This window comes from Limulus polyphemus, unplaced genomic scaffold (assembly GCF_000517525.1).
Source record: "Limulus polyphemus unplaced genomic scaffold, Limulus_polyphemus-2.1.2 Scaffold97, whole genome shotgun sequence".
NCBI classification, from domain to species: domain Eukaryota; kingdom Metazoa; phylum Arthropoda; class Merostomata; order Xiphosura; family Limulidae; genus Limulus; species Limulus polyphemus.
In genome coordinates, this window is record NW_013665707.1 from 310,598 (window position 1) to 334,481 (window position 23,884).

Sequence of the window (23,884 nt, forward strand, 5' to 3'; positions counted from 1 at the left end):
CCTTTGTGCCAATGCTCTTTTTTCCATACCATTAACTTTATAAATTTGATGTAATTTCAAACTTTTTTTCTTACTGGTTAGTGTGCTGGGCTTCAGATTGACTGGCACAGGGTTCAAGCTCTAATGCTCTCATAAGCTCCATAATTTCAGTTGTTGGCACTTAACAAAAGTGACAAGTCAATTCTGTTCTGTGGTTCAGAGAGCCAGACAAAAGCCTTTGCAGTGCTGCTAACTGGACATTCTTTCTCCAATATTAGTTGATGATTAAAGATAACTACCTTCAAACCCGTATTGTCTTTGATCCAGTCCTTTACGTCATGTTGTGTAAAGTACTCTAAGTTGAAAATTCCATTTCGAATTTCTTTCTGGTGGACTATGCATTATTTCTGTGGTTATAATGTGCATTATATATTGTGAGGAGGATTTAACCTTTTCTTTGAATACAAGTATTCTGTGTATTTTTTGTTAATGAATTGTATGTGCAATTCTAGGACATTCAGTTTGTGGTTATTACTGAAATAACTATGTGGCTATTTCTGATGTAAGATGTTGGCGAGTAGGATTCCTAAGAAAATTAACCTAATCACGATCTGATCATGTGTAGGGGAAGTAATCCAGCAGACAGGGATTCATATTATGTTCATAACCTGAAATATACATACAAGTACATGTGCCAAGTTCTTTTAATTGTCTCTTTACATTTTCTACCTTGTCTAAGGGACTTAGTAAAAATTTAAAAGGTGCTGTAAATCACTGTAAAGTATACATTACCATATTTCAATTAAGTTTAATGCTTAAAAAACTAACCAAAATTATGATATTGGTTCGAAGGGGTTTGAGCTTATTTATTTGACTTAGAATTTCCCTTAACTTTTGTACTTCATAAGTAGTTGTTGATGTTTAAATAAATTTGTTAACAGTATATATCTAAATTGGAAACTGGGAAGTTGTTAGAATATAAGGTAAAATTTAATTAATTAAACAATATTTAATACTCTTATTGTTGGGGTGTTTAATTTTCCTATTTTTTTTTGTAGGCTAACCTACGAGTTGGAAAATTCTGAATAATAGACAAGTACATGTAATAATACTATTTGAAAAAGAAATATTCTGTTTCTGAGTTGTTTACCTTGCACTGTCAAAACATACAAAATAACCTACTTTTGTTAGGAGCCTCAGGCACTCAAATACACATACACTTAGGGAAAGACATTTATTATATGAAAATCATGCAGGATAAAAATAAAAATTAGATAAATCACACTCGAAAAATAAGCACTATGGGAAGTTAGCCCCTTATTTTTCAGGATAATCAGGTTTCTTGTTTTGTAACATGCCTATGCATGCAAAATGTTTAAATAAACTCATTGTTCAAGTACTTATGAAATGTGTTACATTCTTCAATACAAATTCTGATAATAAAAAAAAGCCTTTATTTGAATAGTTTTGTCTGACTGTAAAATAATAATTATTTCTTTCAGAATGAATATATTTCTTACTAGAGCTGAGTATATTAACCAATTACATATGAGCAGCAATTACATTGACTAGTATTTCATAAACTAATCAATTAGTTGAGTTACAATTAATTGATTAAATGTCATAAAAATAATCAACTAATCCAACTTAGGGTTTCCAATTACCTACTGTTTTTGATTACTTCAACAACCAAAATCACCAAAATATTGCTGTTACATTTATTTGTTATTAAGCACAAAGATACATATTGAAGAATGTGTCATGATTTGAGGGTCTTGGATTCAATACCTGTTGACACTAAACTTAATCACCTTGTCCTTGTTATTGTAAAACTACTAAGGATATCTGCCACTGTCACTAATTTTAAACTTCTGATTACAGGGAAGACAAATGTCTTGCAACCCCCACTGTCAACTCTTTTGCTACTTAATTGTTAGTGTAAATTTATTGTTTTTTGCATTGTGTTATGTTTCTGACTTGTAATTAATTGCATAATTATATTCTATAATGTAGTATAAGCAAGCACAGATCTTAAATTATTTTTTTTCCAGAAATTAATAACCATATTCTTTGATGTCATATAAGCAGGAGTGGATCTAGATGTGTGTGTGTGTACATTTAGTTGGGTTTATAGAGGGTTTGGACCACCTCCATTTTTTCTTTTAATATTTGATCTAGAAAAGGAGATCAGGAGGACCCAACTCTCTCCATCAATTTCTTTCATAAATTAAAAAAAAAACAAATAGACATCCTTACATTACCATATAGTATCAAAAAGAAACTTTAAAGGTCAGTGTCATTATTTAATTGGGCTATTAAACTGGCATAATTTTTTTTTTTAGATTTCCTGAAATCAACACAGTTGGAGTCTACAGTAATTTAGTTATGGCATCAGCCTGTAACTGATTATTTCTCAGCTAATAAATACAACAATTTGAGCACCAATTAAACACTGTTATGGTAAGTTTACATGCCTTGTCTTCTTCCAGGTACTTTAACAATGCATTTAGACTTTAAATACTTGTCTTCATCAAAGTTAGCATTGTTCAGGACACCTGCAGCTCTTATAACATAACTTGTTACAAAATAACTTTTGCATTTCTTAGAAGTTAAAATTCTTGTGAGATAGATGTTTTTCTTATTGTTGGTATCTAAAATAAAGTAAAATACAAGTGGTATAACTGTATAAGTAATGAATTTAAAAAAAAAATTGAAAATCGCATCCCCTTTACCAATACTATAATTCTGTTTCTAAATCTGATCATAAATAATTATAGCTATTTAATTTCAATTAAAAAATTTCAAATGTTTAAACTCCAAACTATCAGCATCCCTATCATAAACATGTAAAACAAAACTGAATTGTCTGGAAAATAATATTATAGATTTTTCTTTTCACCAAAGGTAAAATCAAAAATATATTTTACTTATTTATTTGCCACACTCCCTGTTGTGGACTGCAGTTTTGCCTATTCAAAGCTCATCAAGCACTATTTAGGTTGACAAACCAAAGAAATACAGAAAATCCTCTTATAATGGTGAAGTATATATAATGTGCTTGGATCTTTTACGCCATTTTAAAATAAACATTTAGTAATCTAAAGAACAGAAAACAACTTATCCACTGAATAATACCAAATAATAAATTTGGCACAAAGCCACAATATTATTCACATACCTAAGTTAACTAAATAGTGAGTATAAAAGGACTTACACATTCCATAAATATTGTAAGTCTGGAAAAATGTACACAGTATTACTGCAACAGGTGACTGGTATGCAAATAAATTTCATATTCTTTCTATATGTTTGCAGTTGAGTTGCATGTATGATAAAGTTTCATGTATAAAGTTTAGAATTAAAGAAAGTAAATTTTAGAATTATTTTGCTTGAAGTTTGAAGACAGAGTTTTTCTTTGGCTTTTCATATTCTTTTGCCACTTGATAAAATATTTTTAGAGAAATTTTAAAATCAATTTTACATGTTAATTCTAACTATATTTCAACAATTGTAACTAATAAAAACAACTTTAGAATTGACATTTTGTCATCTTCCAACGTTTATTGAGTGTAATTAATGAAGAATAATTAACAATAAAAGTTCATATTTTCATTTCTGCACAGCTGCAGAGTTTTACCTGTAAGTAAAACAACCTGCTTGTTGATTTTCTTAAGAATTTTTCTACCTATCCCACCCACAGAATAACTATTTTTCTCAGAACCTATCACCTCTTGAGAATATATTATCCATTTCTTGATTTTCAAGCATTTCCTTTAGTTTTTGGACAAGCCTTTATTGAAATCTTGCTATGGTGCCACATCAAGTGGTTTGACCATTTACTAATGAAACTCAGCTTTGAAAACAGGTATAGAGAAACATTAAATACGATTGGATAGATCAAGAAGTTGATTATTATGTAATAATAATCATATTGGTTTAAGATTTTTTATATAGTTTCTGTAAATATTCCTTTCAGTTCTTTTTGTTTGTGAATTGTGAAAGTGTTTGTGTGTTAATATATATATGTTTTAAAGCTACAAAAATTCTGTTCAATGAGAAGACCTAGCTTAAGATAAGGTAAAGCTTACACAGTTTAGAGATGGGTTGAATTGGTAACAAATGTACGATATGCAGAGAAGGTTCTGTCATCATCAGATATAAGTAGCCCACTGAGAAGTGAGATAGTAAGTTTGTTTGTTGTTAATCACAAAGCTACACAACAGGCTATCTGTGCTGTGCCAATCACAGGTACTGAGATCCAGTTTTTAGCATTATAAGCCTTTTAGATTTGTTTCTGAGCCACTGGGGGGCCAATTATTTTGATTGCACAATATTCTGATGACAAATATCTTTATTGAATACCATTTTTATGTTTATCCTATTTAAACAACGCATGTAAATAAACTAAGTTTCTACTTAATTATTTCTACTTGCAATCATGATAGGTTTTAAATAAAACCATTATTACCCTTATTAGTGTTATTTTTGTTTAGAGCAAAGCCACAAGGGGCTATCTGCTGTGTCCACTGTGGGGAATCAACCCTTGGATTTTAGAGTTGTAAGTCCATAAACTTATCGCTGCCCCACCAAGGGACCCCTTATCAGTGATAGTAAAACATGTTTTCATTATTCAATTATCAATTTGACTTACAAAAGATTAATGTGGGATTACCGCATATTTCAAAATCAAACATAATGCCATCCACATGGTGGTATTTAGTTGACATAAGAGGTTCATTTACCAAGTAGGAAATGTCCAGATTACCTTTAAAACAAGTTTGTGGCAAAATATTTTTAGCCTTTTTTTTTCTACTTTGTAGTGAACATTCACTAATTAATTACTAAATATCCATAATCATCCAGGTCCATTTCCTACTAAAATCTATACTGATACATGCATAAAAATATATTGGTTTTATTACAATTTTTGTGGTTCAGACAGTGATAAAGATGACTGTTACTTGAATTACATTCCTTTGTTCGTGTGTACATCTAATTATGATAATTCTTTGATTAATGTTTTAGATTCACAGGTGCAAGGAGTACTTGTTTAAATACAATAATAAAAAAAAATAAATCTTATTCCAGTTACTTTATATGTATATATATCTGTGTGTGTGTGTGTGTGTGCATGTATTAGTAAAGTTACTGAGGTTGTTACATAGAAAACAAAATAGCTGGTTATTAACAATTAATGCACTAGTTTCATGAACTAAACTGACATGCAGATCTCTTACAGTTTCCATCTAAGTCAACATACAAAATATGAAGCTCTGATACTTGGAGGATTTTTTTAGGAAATCCATGTTTGAAAAATAATTGGCTGTTATCATTATTTATTTGGATTAGTTCAATATCCAATATACTTGGCAAGAAATAGGTGAAAAAATATATCGTGAAATCATCAATACAACCAATAAGAATAATTGTTACAAATTCAAATAGGTAATGTATTTGGACACATTATGATTTTTGTTTATTATGAAGAAAAACAAACATGAACCAAGTGCATAAAAGTAATGGAAATGTATAAAACAATGAAGCAGATTTGAGCACATGTTAGTTAGGAAGTGGCACGGTTACACAACTCACAAGTCTCCACACTCCCCTAGTGGCTCTGCAATAAGCTTCAGGGCTATAAAACTAGAATTCGAGGTCCAATCCCTGTGGCAGACATAGTGCACACAGCCCATTTTTCAGCTTTTGCACTAAAACAAAAAAACCAGTTTCAGCACACCAACCATCTTCCTTTAATTATGCACACACACACATTACACACTGAACACCGATTCATTTCCCAAGTTAAGGAAACAAATTTTGTAGAAAATTCTTCATATAACCTATAACTTCCTGTTGGTTCAATGCCTTGATGATTGTAAAGTAAAAGATTAACTCAACATTCCTTTCTATATATAAGTGATGACAGCGCTGTTATTTTGAATCAAATGTAAATGTCACATAAAAGTTATTCACAATAAAATAATATTAATAACTATAAAACTATGTAAATAATTAAAACAACAGTGTAAGATTAAATTTCAAAACTAGGTAATTTATAATATCACAGTAACCCTGCTACATTCTAGTACCTAAAAACGGACATACTGGTCTTCTAACACATTATATGCTAACTTTAATGATAGTATAGTTAATATGTTTTGTAAATCAATTATTTAAATATTATTTTCACCATATGAAAGAGATAGAGTAAGATACACAACTAAACAATAACATACACATTTAAACACAATTTGTAAATTATATTAAAGGTTTATACAGAACAATCATACAATTATAATATACACTTTTTTTCATTCAATATACAGTTTTTGAAAACATACCCTACTTTTCTTGGCAGAAAGGAGAAATACTTGTTTTAAAATCAGACTCTATAACACTGAGTACCAGTATTTTCTAAAAGTGAGTAAGTTATACAATGTAGTAATATTTTGTATGTGAGCATTTTGTTTTACATGGATCATTATTCATTATTTGGGCACCTTTTGCCTTTCCCAGCTTTTACAAAGCCCATACAGCTTCAAGAATGTTTGTGCTGGGACTCTGTAAGAGCCAATTGTGTTCCATCAAGCTCTTTATGTCAAGATATCATTTTAGCAAATATGCTGTATACTTGGATCATTGTCTCGCTAGAAGATGAATCCCTGTTCAATAAGTTGTATTCCTGAGGGACAAACTTGATGGAACAGAATCTGCTGTCATTGCCAGCAATTAGAGTGCCATCAATTTTGTGTAGTTCACTGGCACCATTGGATGAGTTACAGCCACAAACTTGTACTGATCATCTATCATATTTCACTGTAGATTGACTATAATACGATTCTCCTCTCCATTGTTGAACAAACTGCCATGATCATTTTCAACAATTTAAACTTGAATTCATTTGTAAGAGCACATTTCAAGTTTTGTTAATTTCACTCTTTCCTTAAAGGTTGCAAAACTTTAACTTTTGCTTTAATACAATTAATTTCCTGTGACAGCATCACAAACTTGCCCATTTCAACCTTATGGTTTGGTTACCTCTCCTCAGCAGTAGTTTTTGAGCAGCTACATATTCATTGAGACCACTTCATGTTATTGTGTATCACCCCGTTCTCAAGGTAACATTTAAACCTGTATTTATAGCAAGGTCTTTAGCATGAACCGAACTTTGCCCATTCTCAAGGTAACATTTAGACCTGTATTTATAACAAGGTCATTAGCACGACCTGAACTTAACCATAGTTAACCTAATAAAAAAACATACCCTGAGACACTTCATCAGCTTTTGAGAGGTTTCAGTTCTCTACCTTTACCACTTTTATTATTAACAGTGCCAGTTTTATGTATCCTCTTCATGGACTTACATACAGTTCTTTCTGAATTATAGAATCTTGCTGCAATTTTTCACACAGAGTATCTTTGACCAGCCAAAACTTTCATTGTTATAAGTTTGTTGTGTGGTGTTTCAGTCCTGGAAGCTATGACTGAATCATACTGCTGTCCAATACTTTTATACACTTTTAAACTGGTACTGGTGTGGCATTTTGACTGGTTGGATGGGAACCCATCACAGTATTAACAATTAACATGTGACTACTCTAGTGCAGTTCATTTTCACACAACAAAGGGGAACAGAGTTCTAGTAGTATTTTTCTATTTTATTTCTCACAGTATCTCTAGATATTTTTAATACTGTATGTTACTAGGAAAACGATTACATGAAAATAAAACACTATTTACACAGATTTATGTCCCATAAAGCATTTAAACTATACATATTGTGAGTACTTGTCAAATAACCAAGGTTGACAGTAGTATCACGTCTATCAAAGATGTATTTTAAACCGTATTTGTATATTGGACTTGTTTCTTAAGATAGAGTAGCCATGAGAAAGACATTATTCTTAAAAGCAACTTACAGTCAATATGCCCTGAAGAGACATGTCTCAGAGCAGGTGCTGTTTGAAACTACATGTTACAATGTACTACTTTCTGGAAAATAAGGTTTTCCACAGAAGAACAAGAGACCATTGTTTTTCTTTTGTTTGTTCAATTTACATAGGTGCTGTTAACTCTAAGAAGCATCATAAACAAGCTTTTTGCTCTCAGATCTTCATATGGAACAGCAAGTCACAATCCTAAAAGAATACCATAACAGTTGATTTACATCAACCTTAATATCACCGAAAGAAATGAATCTAAAACCTTTCTTTCAAATCAATCAGTTACATAAAAAAAGGCCCAAAATTTATTACAAGAAGGAATATCTGGTCCAATAGTAGACTAAGAAGACTATTTCTTGCTTAAAATTGAGAATTTATTTCAACTTTTATACCAATCTTTTTACAATATTAGACATTTGAGGGATGTGGGAAAATAATGATATACTTAAATGTTGCAAAACTCTTTAACTTCTGCTTCAAGGCAGATTCTTGTGGTAGAGACAACGTGGATTTATGTGAAGCTTCAGATTTTTGAGAAGTTGTTCAAGAATTAGTAACTGCTCTTAAAGTTGTTGAAATTATGTGTGAAAAAAATTGCAAGAGCTGTTTGTAAATGTATGCATGCCTTTGGGTACTACATTCACCAATGCCACAGCGATTTCCAAAATAAAAATCAAAAACTAAGGGGCACTTTTAGTCAAGGGTGTTTTACTGGGTTTTAAATTATTTCTAGAGAAAATGACATGTCAAAAGCTGTATATTTAGAAATTATCTACAAGCAACACTTTACTATATTGATAGTTTTTATCTGTAGAATCTACATTCATGTAATGGAAATTAAAAGTTTGTTTATTACTGTATAATTCAAATATTTTTGAATTGATATGCGAGTTAGTTATTTTATATCTGTGCAATGAAGATTAATAATTACATGTACTTCCAAAATTTCATTTGGTGGACTTATATTTCAGTTTTGCATGGAGCCTAACAAGAAACTATAACATACTCTCTTTACTTAGATATTCTACCTGCTAGTAACCGTTAAAAAACAACACATAATTGAAAATCACACACACAGCCCCAGACTCAAAAGTACCATCATTAGATTAAAAAACATCTTATTGGGGAAAAAGAGATGCGACAACAAATATACGAATAAAAACTCTGCTGGATTGTACATTATCTTTTAACTTTTTTCTATTTCTTCAAATCACTAAGCTCTCAATAAAAAGAAAACAAGTCCATCATGAGCTTTCCTTACCTTCACAATTTCCATTACCAAATCCTTGGGCTGTAGAGGAATTCACAGAGTTGGTTTCTAATGTTTTGCTAGAAAATATTTCTGCATGAGGGTTTAGGCTGGGATCATCAGGTTTAGCCTGTAAGAATAATAATGAACCAAGTTAGTCCTACATGCATAGGTGTGACATTCAGTAAGGTATTATGTATATTTGATATCAAAGTGTCACTTTACAGTATACTGCTAACTTAGTGACAGTTCATGGTAGAGGAGAGAAATACTGAACAAAAATCTGTAGATGTATTTCAGAGGTTCTAGAGGTTATGTAATGCAAAGTGTACAAAAGTACTTTTTATTCTTCACATGAACATCACCTTGCACTTTGACTTAAAAGTCTTAGTCAAACAGATGTCATCAATTCAAAGACACATCTTGAGTATAAATACTTTTGAAACACATCTGATTTTGTGTGTACAACAAGCTTGTACATTTTACTCAAAGCTTGCCATATTTCATGTAGATATACACAGTAGATTTGAGATTATAGTCAACATTCTTTCTCCAATATGTGGTTGGTCCAATAAACTGACCTCTTGCATATTTGGTTAATAATCTAAAATTACACACACTGCTCCACCAGCAAAGTATAGTTGAAACCAACAGCAGTGTTCAACGAATAATATCCATGACACTCTTTGTAACTTTATGCTGTAATTTCATAACCAGTATTTAGTTTTTCATTCATTTTTTACTATTCAATACTTAGAGTGCTATTAACAGTGACTTGAATTACTTGTATTCAAACTTTTCTTCCTCTATATGGCATTATTAAACTGCAGAAATTTGATTTTCCCTGAAGTAAGTTCAAAATCCATGAAGAACAAGTGGAAATGTTTTTTTTTATATATAACTGTACAAAAACTGCAAATTCAGAAACATTTTAATGTAATAAAGAACAAGTTTATCCATCTGCATACAAACTTTTAACTTATAATGCAGTATGTGTATCTTCACAAAATTTGATGTACTTTTAGTAAAGATTACAAGTCTTTTGTATACAAAAAATCTGATTTTTTAATAATAGGTACTTACCTCCCTCACAAGATTAGCTATTCTTGTTCAGTGCTGCCCTCTATATACAAACTTTTTCCAACATATGTCTCGTGTAAATCGTCATGCATTATCTCTTATCCAATAGTAGCATGATATGCTCACGTGACGCATATGACTCCCCCTACGCTCCTCTACTGAACCGGAGACGTGGGGAGGAAGAGTGGGAAGTGTGATGGGAGGTAAGTACCTATCGGAAATACATTTTCAGTGTAGAAAAATTATAACTTCCAATACGGTACTTACCTCCTCTCACAAGATTACCTAGAATCCCATATTGAGTAGGAGGGACTGGTGCAAAGGAACAAAATAATTACCCCCGAAAGTATCTGAAGGATACCCCCTTACAGTAAGAGATATTGATCCAAAGATCAAAAGAGCGGGAACTGCACCACTTCTAACCCAGATAGACTCTTCACCTATGTGTGGAATGTGCAAGATATAAGAGCAGAAACTGAAAGGTGTAGAATGGCTAGGGTTTGGCAGACTGTACTCGGTAAGTCAAGTACATCCGAAACCCCCTCGCAGGGTACTGACATCCATGCAAGGGTAGGATAAGGATCATACCATCTTCACCTCAAACACTAGAATCAGGGATTAAGACCCTCACAGAATTCTGGATATGACAAGGATCATCTCTGATCTATCAATCCAGGAATTGACATCCGGTATTGAAAGGATGTCTATCGCATGGAATCAACTTCCCCAACCATGGCACAGGCCAGTACCATCTAAAGACAATAACATCCCAGTAAGAAGAGAACAAGGGATAGTAAAGGATAAAATCGTAACAATCTCACGTACCACCGCTGTGACCCACAACACAGGTGGAGTAATTGGGGGAGTAAGATAGACAATCCGAACTTGTGTGAGGAATTATGGTGATTGGTTCACTCTAATCCATAATTTCTTCGTGGGGTTCCTGACATCCACACAAGGGTAGGATGAGGTCTTCCAATCGAAGGGGTGAAATGCAGCTTCGACAGCTCAACTTCAGTGCTTATATAAATGGTATCAGGAGACCACGACAACCAAGAAGGTGATAGCTCATCCCCAGTGGTTGTGCAAATGGTATCAGGAACCCACATCTTCTAGGAAGGAGATGCCTCAACTCCAGCTGTTGTGTAAATGTTATCAGGAGGCCATGTCATCTAGCAAGGTGATGGCTCAACTCCTTAGGAGACCACGTCTCATCTACACCAGCAGAAAAACACCACCCTACTCTCAACTGAATGGTTCTAGCCCTTTCTTTGTGGAACTCATTTAGGAGGGTGCCTCCATGATCAACCACCCCAATGGCTTGGAATTAGAAAGTGGTAAGGACTCCCATACTCCAATCGAGGAAAGGAGGGTGATATTGCGGTGGAGAGTCCGGAGAAACGTCATCACCAAAGACAGTGCAATAGGTGACCACGAAACATTAACTTGAAAAGCAGACTATCCTGAGGTATTTTCTCGAAGCATGGCAGGGATGGACAGTAATTCCCTACTTCTTCACCCATGTAATCCATGGGTGGTACAGTCTGGGATGGGCTTGTTTATGAAGCAAAATATTGCAAGTTTATTCACTGTCAAGCGATCTTGTGAAACACTCCATCTCAACAGTGAGCAAGCAAACCCATGGAAAATAAAGTGGGAGTCAACATGGCTGTGCAGTGCAGATTTATAGTTGAAGAATACCTGATCAGGCACCACTTGCCACAGAGCGGGATCCATGTGATAAAAAGGGAGATAAAGGCCCCTGAAAAAAAAATGAATAAAACTTACCAGTTAAAGTTGCACTAAAGTCTGGCAAACAGCCACAGGTGGTAGATGAAATCCCGACAAAGAGGAAAGTGCAACATGATGAAGATAGTGAGAGATGAACATACTGAGAGTGATCCACATGCTGGACTGTAGAATCTCCTCCATCAGACGAGAAGCAGGGGAAAAAAAGTGAGATGTAGGATCTGGTGGGAGGAAACCTGGAACAAGGTAAGGGAGGAAGAAGGTAGGGAAGTTTGGGCCAAACAAACCAAAAGGTGGACCCAATTAGTAAGGGTAGAAGGTGAAAGGGAGGAGGATTACCATTGGATAAAAAGGCAGTTGCACATACCCTGAAAGGTAGCAGTACGTGCTACATAACAACAAAGGACCCTGACCAGACAAAGAAGCCTATCCGGATTCAGTTGAGGGTAAAGATGGGATATAAAAGGAAGGAAAATAGAAAAAAAGGATGAACAACCCTCCCAAGCCACCGGGGTCTTAGGGAGAAAGGAACGATCAGGATAAAGGAGAAGATAGGTAGGGTGATAAAGGGTTTGTGAAATGTCAATGGCAAACAAATCAGACTGTCGACGTCCACAGGCTAAGAGAAGAAGGATACATGTTTTAATGGACAGATAAAACAAGGAACGTGAGGAAAGTAAGGGCATGGGGGACCACATAAATGCCCCAAACCGGGAGGGCAGGATGCCTGGGACGTCGACATATCCAGAAGGAATGCACGAGCATGGAAAGAACAGGGGAAGTAAAAACCTGACAGTATGAGGGAAAAACGGAAGGTATGAGATAGAGCCACCTGATATCCATAGAGTAAGGAGACCGAAGACCCATGGTCGAAGAGCCTGGTGAGAAATTCCGCCACACAAGGAAATCCCCTGTTAGCAGACCAACAGCAGAAGACTTCCCCCTTGCATTGGTATACTTCTGTAGAAGATGGGCATATAGAACTAGCTAGCAAGGAAGCAACTCAACATGTGAAACTGGATCGTCTTGCCAAGGACCAGACAAAAACCAGGCATGAAGACGCAGGGTGTAGAATGTGGGATCGAGGTTGACTGATGAAGAAGTGAGGGACAGGTGGTGATAGGAGCAAATGTTGTAACCTTGAAAATCAAGGTTGAGCTGGCCAATAGGGAGCAAACAGGAGAAATCCCCCGTTGAAGCAATCGGATGGGAGGTTACACAAAAATATTGTGAACAATCCTGGCTGAAGGCACAGACTGCCAAAGCCTGAGGATGCAGCACAGGTGACCAAAAGAGGGGCAACTTGGTATTGAGGCCAGTGGTAAAGGCATCCAAGTGGGGAGAATCCCACCAATGGCAAAGTTCCCTGAAAACAAGTGGATCTAATGGCCCCTCCATGGATATATTTGACCTGGGCACAAAAGATGATCCACGACTAGATTGAAAGCACCCAGCACATAACATGCTTTAAGGCAAATGTGATGAGCGTGGGCCCAGTATAATAGATCCAACATCCAAAACATGGTAAGGGCCACCGCCATAGAATTTTCTGAATGAACATCACCAGACAATGACGGGCATGAAGAAGGAAGTGATGCATTGCCCAAGGGACTGCTAGAAGTTCGAGAACATTGATATGCAAGACAGTTTTGTCCTGTTGATTGACCCACACCGACCATCCCTGAAGGGATGTGTCCATGAAAATATGTAGATCTGAATGCGGGGGAGGAAGCATCACACCCACTGATGCATGAACTTTGTCCAGCCACCACTGCAGATCGTCTTGAAGGGAAGGAGAAAAGGAAATGGGGGTGGAAAAAGTCCCAAGGAAGGTTCAATTTTTCGGGATGCACCCACTGAAGGGATCTCATATGGGCACAACTGTGATGAACCAGTGTAGTCATAGAAGACCACATCCTCAAAAGCGATAGAACCTAGTGAGCAGTATGTGACTGAGGTGAGAGGGTATGGTGAACCAAAATGGAAAAAAATATGAAACAAATTAATATATCAAAATGTCCTAAAAAGTAACTCAATTCACCTGTTATCTATATATATCCAAAGTAAAGTATTAACACTTTTTTTTTTCTCATAATACACAGTTCTATCCATAATATCCTCTCTATACACAGTTTCAAATCTCCTTAAAACTCTTACTTATAGTAACTATCCTGCTCAGTAAACCTAATGTTTTCATTATTGTAGTACATTTTGTACTTTTTGAATAAGCTACTAAACTTCACCCTCGTTTAAAATATTTTTCACTTTAATAATATTTGTTCTGAGAGATTATTGGCTTCATTTAAGTATTCCAAATAAAACCAGTATTACACCTGATATCATTGGTGTAAAACCTACATGTGGATGAATGCTAATATAATAAAAAGCTAATATACACTTACAGTGTTGTTCAACTCCACAGTCACTTCTCTGTTGTCACCAAAGTCAGAGGTCATGGAGTTGCTGGATAGTGTCTAGCTAGAGAAGAAACAAGTCAATATATAAATTTGATAAAGGAGACCCATATAAAGTATAAAACGTGATTTTAAAACACCAAGCTAAAACTTACAGCTGTAAAAATCATATTTTTAGATAAATCTATATATTAGTCACCAAAGAACATGGCATATAACAGCAATCAGAAATGTGCCAAAATATTACAAGTTAAGACAGCTTCAAAAACAAATGAAACACCCTACATTATGGTAAATATACATAGATTTTAATTAAAAATTACAAACTGATATGACTAATGGTACATTTTCTTTCTCCTTCATTTGTTACAAAATACTACACAACACAGCACAGCTTCAGGAATAGGCTTTAAGCAGGCAAAGCATCAATTCTAAATATAAATGTATTTGACTGGACAAACACAAACATGCAAATTAGTTTATTTTATCCAGTTTAAAACACATATAAATCTTTTGTGGTCCAACTGCAAAAAAAATTACTAGCAATAATTGTATTAATACAAAAATTAATACAGTTCACAAAAATAGTTTAGTTTATTGTGGGTTATAAAGTGCCAATTGGATAAATTCATTGATAACTATAAACAATTTTATTTTAAAATTTAGACAGAATTTTATTTTTTACAAATTTCTATTACCAAACTAAATTTTAACTACAATACAATGTTTAAGAAACAGAATTTAGTTAAGTGCTATTATAAGACTACTGATTAAAAGAAATGTAATGTTAGTTATAAATATTTTATACTAGCAAAAGTAACCAGCCTCACTTGGGTTATTAGGTTGATATATTCTAGATGACTATGTTAGTGTGTGTATTCTGAATCTATTTTAACATAAAAGTATAAGCTATATACTTTTCTTGCTAAGCAACATGACAAAAGCCATTGTTACCAAAATGCACTAGCTTTTCTAAATATTAGAAGTTGTTATATAAGGAACCACTTATTTTCTATGTGGTTTTTTGCTAGCTTGGCTCATTAAAAAGATGCACATGCATGTCTGTCTGTGATTCCTATAGATAATAATAAAGGAGCATGTCTGTGTGTGACCGACACAGCTCCATGAGGGGAGAACCTAAAAACCTGAAATTTTGCACCCATACTAAGTGGACCCTGAGGGTGTACACCTTTCTGAGAAAGAAATTTGATCAGCAGCAAATTTTCAAATGTGGTTGTCATCAACATGATAACCACATTTTCATGGTAATCCTAGGATAGAAAGTATATGTGTGGCACCAAATTTATTTTAAGTAGAAAATATACTATGTACACACAAACTGAGAGAGAAAACTGAATCTGCTTGTTGAATATATATGTGTGAATTGGATGTAGAAAATAGGATATCTAGCATTATTTTGAACAGTGTTCAAAGTAACTCCAAACTCATGTTTAATTTATGTAGCATAGTCTATGAGGTTCAGTTAACTGAATTGCTTATTTCTAGACACGTGTTTAGAGATGCCTAATATGATGTGTTCTTTTGAATTTCAGGTCACCCCATACATAATTTGTACCAGTAATCATACATCTCCAGCAAAATAGGTTGCATCTGTCAAAGTGAGGAGACACTACAAATGGTGGTCTGATTCTCATCACATGAAGATGTAAAAAAAAGGCTCTTGATCAAATAAAAAGAAAATGTCCTTTAAAAAAGCCAGCATAAAGTACAAGAACAAAACACATCGTGGGAAGAGCAGGACATTCAACAGTCTTCATTGAAGCAGCTCTTTCTAAAGCATATAAAAATTGTGACAGATTGGGGGTTGTCATTTGACACTTTTGATATAAAAATTCTGGCAAAGAATTATCTAAATGCACAGGGTCGTACTGTAAAGCAACAACTTCCCATCACCTAAATGAGCAATGTCTTTCATGGACAGACATAAAGATGAAACTGAATGCAGGACATGTCTAAACATCAAAAGATCATTAGGGCTGAAGAAGCCAGGAAATACTTTGAACAACTAGAAAAGGCACTGAAGGATGGCAATCAGCAAGTGAACCCACAGAATACTTTCAATTACAATGAAACAAACCTATGTGATGACCCTGTGTGTCAAGAAATGCATTTTCAAGTGAGGACTAAACTATGCAGAAAGAATTAAAGCTAGTTCTAAATCATCCATTTCAGTGATGTATTCTGGATCTGCAGCAGGTGAAATGATAATAAGTTATATGCTTTATAAAGCAGAAAACATAGGGACGATATGGACTTAAAAGAATCCAATATAACAGGAGTCGGTGGCTGATTTGACTGGTTTCAAAGTTTGTTTCTATCTATGTGAAAGGTGTGCCTGGGAAAAAAACAGCTGTTGGAGACAATATCATACCACCATTTATAATGTCTGGTCACTTTGACAGACATAGCCACTTCACAGAAACTATTTTGAGTCTTGCTGATCAGAACAATTTCTCCTTTGTTTGTTTGCCACTTATGCAACTGATATGATGAAATCACTTGATGTTGCATTTTAGAGACCTTGAAACAGTATTTGAAAAAAACTCATGGATGACTTGAAAGCAAGTGGCAAGAAGAATGCCAAAATACTGAATAAAGACGTATATACATCACTGCTAAAAAACTGTATATTTCCTTGTGTTCTAATGACACTGAGATAAGTACTTGCAGGTTGGATTTAAGAAGTTGGGCATCAAAACCCGGTTTCCCGGCATTGTAAGTCTGCAGACATTCCGCTGTGCCACTGGGGTAAGTTACCTAGAAAAAGATGGTGCCATTGTCAAGTATTCTTACCAAGTATAAGGCACATGAATGGAGATGGCCAAGAGTTAAAGATGAAATATTGTATTTTTGGAGAGATATCACAATTATACCTGAAGAAATGAAAGACCTATCAACAGAAGGTAATTTTGCAGAGTTTTAGATATGGAAGAGCTGTGTTTTTAATAATATAATACATTTTTATGTCTTGTTAACCAGTCATTTTATGAGTTTAAGTGTTTCATTTTGCTTCAGAAGGTTTACTAAATTTTTTGAAACACACAAGTCTCTTCCAAATAGCCCCATATACCAGCCCAGACTGATCAATGATTTATAGAATTATTCAAAGTAGCCCCACACTTGGGGTTACTTTGAACACCATAAAGTTAATAAAAAACTTTCAGGCAGTTGGAGTATGATCTAATAACTTATGGAAAAGAAAGATATGACTAGACCCCATGTTTTGATAATACAAAAATTGAGTTTACTGTAGTATCTTTCAAGCATCAATGTTTTCCACCAAAAAAGTGTTGAAAGTAGCTTTCGTATACGGTAGTACTTGTAACTTATGAATAAATTTAATAGGACCAACAGTTCCTATATAACAATTTACAGGAACAGAAAGTGAAAACATGAGTTACATCTACATGTAGAGCTGAAATTTTCAAGTTTTTGTTACTTAATGTATTCTGTTCATATAATAGGTTAATCAAGCCAGGATTTTTAACTTGGAAACTATGAAAGAGAATTTTTTTTTCCACAGAAACTTGCAAGTGGACAGAATATAACTTAGCCTCCCAACAAGTATTAAATTTTAAAGTATTATAAACAAATTTCCTTAATTATAAATTTTTTAATATTTCTACCATTACTAAGTACATTACGAAATATATCAAACCACATTTAATCTCATTATAAGACTGTAATTAACTAGAAAAAAAAGAGGTCAGTCAATACACACTGATCATCTATGATATAAACTAAACATTAAATGTAAGTAGGAACACAACTGTTTAATTAGCAATACTGATTGTCTTGTTGGTTTTTAGCTTTGCTCTTAAGTCCATACATAGATTGCTCTGATTGGAAATTAGTATTAGAACAAAAAATGAAGTGAACCAAGGCATATATCAATCATAACAAATTAGCAGCATATTAAACAATTTTTAAAAAGTTGAGTCATCTATATGCATCACTGCAGACACAGGAGTCCTTCAATGAGTGGCAGGATGAACCATTAGGTTTATTGGTTACTTTACTTGTTACATTAAATAATCAAAAAAGTATTTATAGTTTTATAATGTAGAATACTGAAGATATTTTTACAACATTACTGCATTTCTTTTTACCTTTAATGGTTAAGACATTACCTTCAAACTACAATCCTACTGGTTACTTGTAAAAGTTAAGTATGATTCTGTATCTTCCAGTTCATTAGACAATTTCAGTTGTAAACTCACGAAATTAAATTTATTAATATATATTTTGTTGGAACAATACAATTATATATAAACTTGAATGAAATGTATGATCTAATGTTAAATATACAAATCTGCCAAGTTTCTCTACAAAAAAAAAATATATATATATATATATATATAGCCACAATCCATCTAGATATCCAAGGTAAATGTTGAATTAAAAGTGTGTTTTACCTTAAGTCAACGAACTATCAAGAGCTGCAATAATGTTTACATAATACTTTTAATGATGATACAAAACTAACACCACAAGAGTAACCTTCAACCTTAGTCAACAAGTCTAATATATTTTCTTCATAGAAAAAGCACTGTGATGACCTAAATACATGATAACACTACAAATTCTATATAACGTAGTTTCTTAAACAGATATGTATATTACTATATTAACTGTGTAAGCCAAAAAATCCAGCGGTCATCTGTAAAAAAACCTTTATCCAGTTAAGACAAAACCTTCTAACATAGAGGAATACTGATGTATTTTCTTGTGAAATTAAAACACGTCAATGTAATTCAGTTTGTATTGTCTACTTTTCCTATATAAAAACAAGCAAGTTCCCAAAAAAAGTGAAGGATTCAGTTGTGAATGTTGATAAACCTCAAAGCCTGGATGAGTATTATGATGCAAAAGTAATGTTTTGGGTTCAACTTTTAGTAATTCCAAATTTAAAAGAAAAACATGTTTATGATCACTGTGCATACATTTAACCCCTTTATGGTAGCAGCAATATCCCCACGAAGAAACTATTTTTTGGTAATTTTGTTATAAGGCCAGATAAAAAGTTTCCTGGTTTATCATCAGAAACCTAGAAGAACAAAGATTTTTTTAAGAACCTCACTGATATATTACTCAAACACCAAAATAATCATATCATCATGTGACCGAACCAGAAGTAAATTCAATGCAAATCAATCTGAGGCTTAGGGGCTGCTAAACATACTCCCACCAACACCACCCAATTTTTTCTCAAATCTGTACTGATCTGATCACTGAAAATGAACACAGCAAGTGTGTCATAAATAAAACATTCATAAACATTTGGTCCACTGTCTTAGGCTCAGTTCAAATCATTAGTGTTTCCTCTCTACTAAGGTACCAACTTTAGCTCATCTTAGAATGTTTTATAGTGGAGTCATGAATTTACTTTTCAAAATGTTATTCTTTTTGTATTTCATATAGAGCTGGACAACTTAAGTGATTACTTACAAGAGGGATTGTATAAATTAAGGTCACATAATATAATCAATTAATCAAAATTGTGATTAAATTGATCAATCAATTTTATTTTGATTATTACTGATTATTCGAGTAATCAATCGAAGTTCTAATTATATCAAATGTCCTGAAAAGAACCAACTAATCAAAATCAATGTTTTTTATTCTCCCAGCAATTAATTAACCATATATGCACAGAATTGGTTCATTGGAAGAAGCTCCTATTGAAGAATTCTTATTTAATATAATTCTGAATTTACTCAGTGTATCTCCATGAAGCAAGCTTTTAGTAAACATTATAAATACAATGTACACAAAAACAATTAGAAATTTTATACATTTTCTACTAATGATTTGTCTCTGATTTTATTTTAATCAGTCTGAATACAAGGTGATTTTCTTGTAAGGAATAAAAATACTTTTTTGTTTCACCTTAAAATTTCAAGTATCATTTACATAACCTCTAATACTTCCTAAATGAATATCAAAAATCTCTTTTTCAATAAAACTATATTTTGTTACTTTCTCTACCATAACATTAAAGTCTTGGTCCATTTCACCAACCTCATAATCACCACAAAAAAATACCAAATCTAAATTATCTGTTTTTCTCTCTAGAACAGCTGTAGATTGCAACAGAAAATTACAATTCGATTTTCAAGATCTACGTATCTACATGTGCCGATGTTTCCATTTATCAACATTATATTTTAAAATCTATACAAGAACTCAGCTAACAGATGTTTCCATACATAAAAGCTATTTTCAAGTTTTGTACAACAAAAAACCTTTTCAACAATTATTTATCCTAAACAGCATCAAGCTCACAGTATTGTTTTATAACTCTTTGAACTGCATCTAACTACAATGAATAGCAATTAATCACCAAGTGAGTGGGAATGCAGAGAGAATAAACTAAATTTCAAGTTACATCACACAATGTCTAGTTATGCTCCTGATGTGTTCATCAAGACAAAAACATTCATTTTCATTTAAGTTTTTAATCCGACCTAACAAATTTTTAATTTACATTTACATATTGTTAAACAATATATATCAATAAAAATATATACATAAATAAAACATTTAGAACTTCGAGAGTGAAGCCTTCTGCTTTTCGAAGGCAGACTTCATTAACACTAAATTTTTTTTAACTAAGATGGTTGTCCAAAAAACATTTTGTGCAACTTTCAAATATGTATTTTAAAAAACAAGAATAATTGAAGCAGCAAAACAGAATACCTCACAAAACTACTATCATTTCCCAGGCTTGCTAACTGACTTATAGAGATCTAAAAAATTTCATTACTAACTGAAGCACAGGCTTCAGTTATCATTCAAAATATGCTTTGGAAATGGATCCTTTTAGAGAAACAGATTATTATAACCATGTCATAATTACATAGTGCACAAAATGGTCTTTATACTGATTACAAACATGCATTGCTGATAAATAAGCATGAATAAATAAGTAATTTCAAAAGCATGAATGGTTGTGAAGTTTCTGTTGTGAGTGTAACAATTATATTGATATCTCAGAAAGTAAAGCTGTGAGGTTCTTTTAAGTCGTGGTCTGTCAATATCTATAATTGGTGAACATTCCGAAACCCATATAAGAGAAGAAAGAAAATCTACCATGGAGAATTCAGTACAAAGAGGCATCATGCAATTCACAGAAGTGAAGACTGAGAATTTAAATATTTGTTTTATAAGAAATCAAAATTTATATCAGAAATTGAACAATAAACATTTTGATGACAAGGTTATTGACATAAATTGATAATATAGTAAATTTTAAAATTAATTCTCTGCAAAAGTCATGACATGTGCACATTGACCTTACCTGTGCACACACTGTTAATAGAAATTATGACTAAACTAATCAAATAATCAAAATGTGTTTCTAATTATCACTATTTTTGATTATTCCAACTATCCAAGTAATTGAAATATTGCAACCAAACTTATCTGTCCTGTGTTTGTTACAGAAAAGCTAATTAGGCTATCTGCCATTGTCACTAACTTTGACTTACTGACCAGAGGAAATATTATAGGCCGAAACTTTCCACTGTCAAAATTTTTTATTGTTGAACTGCTGACTGAAGGAAGGAAGGAAACTGACAGCAGTACCTGCTACTAACTTTTTTTTTTTATTGTAGGTATCATGGTTTATGGAACAATGTACTAATCAATTAACTGAATGTAATTGATTAATAGAGCTGTAGACTGATTGATTAGCATTACCACTAACTGCCCAACTATAATTTCACATATTGGTAATTGTGGTAAATGAGTCAATATTAAGTTAGTTGTTGCATGTGATTTTGTAAAAATAGTTATACTTGACAGTTTTCTATCTGGTTAGGCAGTTCAGCATTTCACTACATGACAGTGGTAAAATTGAAACATTAAAACAAAAAACACAATTAACTGAATGTAAGTGATTAATAGAGCTGTAGACTGATTGATTAGCATTACCACTAACTGCCCAACTATAATTTCACACATTGGTAATTGTGGTAAATGAGTTAATATTTAAGTTAGTTGTTGCATGTGATTTTGTAAAAATAGTTATACTAGGCAGTTTTCTATCTGGTTAGGCAGTTCAGCATTTCACTACATGACAGTGGTAAAATTGAAACATTAAAACAAAAAGCACAATTTATAACATTATTCTATAAGACCTGAAATTAAGCAGAATTAATAGGAAACTACTTATTTAATCTACATTTGTCTACTTTGTTTAAAATCACCTATTTGGATTCTCTTAAATAAATACAATTGTATTATAGGCGTACTACAGTGACATTTTGTTCAACTAGAAGATATTTCAAAGTAACATAATAAGATCTTTCTTTGTACTAAATTTTATATGAATAGTAATATGAAATAGTAATAAAATCAAAATAAGGTAAAAATAATTCTCTTTTTCAATATTAATTTCAATAACCAGTTATCATCACAATATTTTCCAATATATATGATGCTAATTCTGCTGCTACAAGTGCAAAGTTATCTTTCTTGGAGATACTATACAGGTTTTCAAATATACCACAAATTCTGGCTGTGTGTGTGTGTGTGAAATTGTGCTGATCTACGGATGTTAAGAGACAAGGGCAACTTAGACTTGACTGTGCCAGGAACTTTAAGTAACTGATGTTTTGAGACCAATATTTTAAAACCAATTGGACTACCTGGCATCAAGTTCCAAGAAGATAACCATCTTAACCTTTACACTAACTCTTTCAGCATGGGCTTGATCCCTGGGATCAACCTCGTTACCATTTTGTGCTTGTTATAGTTTTCATGATATAACCCGTAACTTAGTAAGCATATGTTCACGAAATTTGGCAATCATCAGTAAACATTACAAGGCTTTCATACGCAAAATTTCAGTTTTTATTAAGGTTTGTTAAGCAATGGTTTTTTTTTTGCATGTTGCTTATCCAACGTGCAAAGTAATTTTAATTTTAAATACTTTTATGTATCAAAAAATTTTGAAATTTCACATGAAAAATCTTTATAATATCCAGATAGTTATTAAACGTTTCTTCAGAAAAACTTTATATTTTATCTGTTATTTTCACTAACAAATCTCTGTACAGGTTTGGTTGATTTGACTGTTCTCATAGCCATCATAAAAACATTACAAAATAAATATATATTTTGCCTAGAATGACTACAAACTGTAACACTGAAAACACACATGTTTAGACTAAATACCTTAAATCTCATAACATTATACATTTATATATATATATTTTTTTTATTATATTGACCTTTCAGCCATTCCTGACTAATAATACAGAAGTTACAATGATGTGGTGCATGTGCACTCATGTTACAGTATCAAATTATATAAAACTGGCCTTTAGCCTTTACCTGTCTTAGCTGTGTTTTAGTGGACTAGTATTTTGTAAAATACAGTCACATTTTAATTATTATTACATTATTACTATTTACAAATTACTTTTTACACTTTTCTTAAAACA

The 23,884-nt window shown here is 32.8% G+C and overlaps 1 protein-coding gene across 6 annotated transcripts in view; it reads right to left on the reverse strand.

The window, feature by feature from the left end:
- LOC106469539 (la-related protein 4-like) overlaps positions 1–23,884 on the reverse strand; it is a 61,305-nt gene that overhangs the window by 33,238 nt on the left and 4,183 nt on the right. The window contains exons 2-4 of one of the 6 annotated variants that reach the window (XM_022398837.1): positions 14,403–14,478; positions 9,184–9,301; positions 5,572–5,687 (exon numbers count right to left, since the gene is read on the reverse strand). Coding sequence is in view for 3 of the 6 variants with exons in the window: in XM_022398828.1 (XP_022254536.1) it covers positions 9,184–9,301; positions 14,403–14,456 (172 nt within the window). In the remaining 3 variants the exon portion in view is untranslated. Of the gene's footprint in view, positions 1–5,571; positions 5,688–7,898; positions 8,118–9,183; positions 9,302–14,402; positions 14,479–17,099; positions 17,118–23,884 lie in introns of those variants that run through there. The other 5 variants (XM_022398828.1, XM_022398843.1, XM_013930040.2 and 2 more) reach the window with 5 other exon arrangements.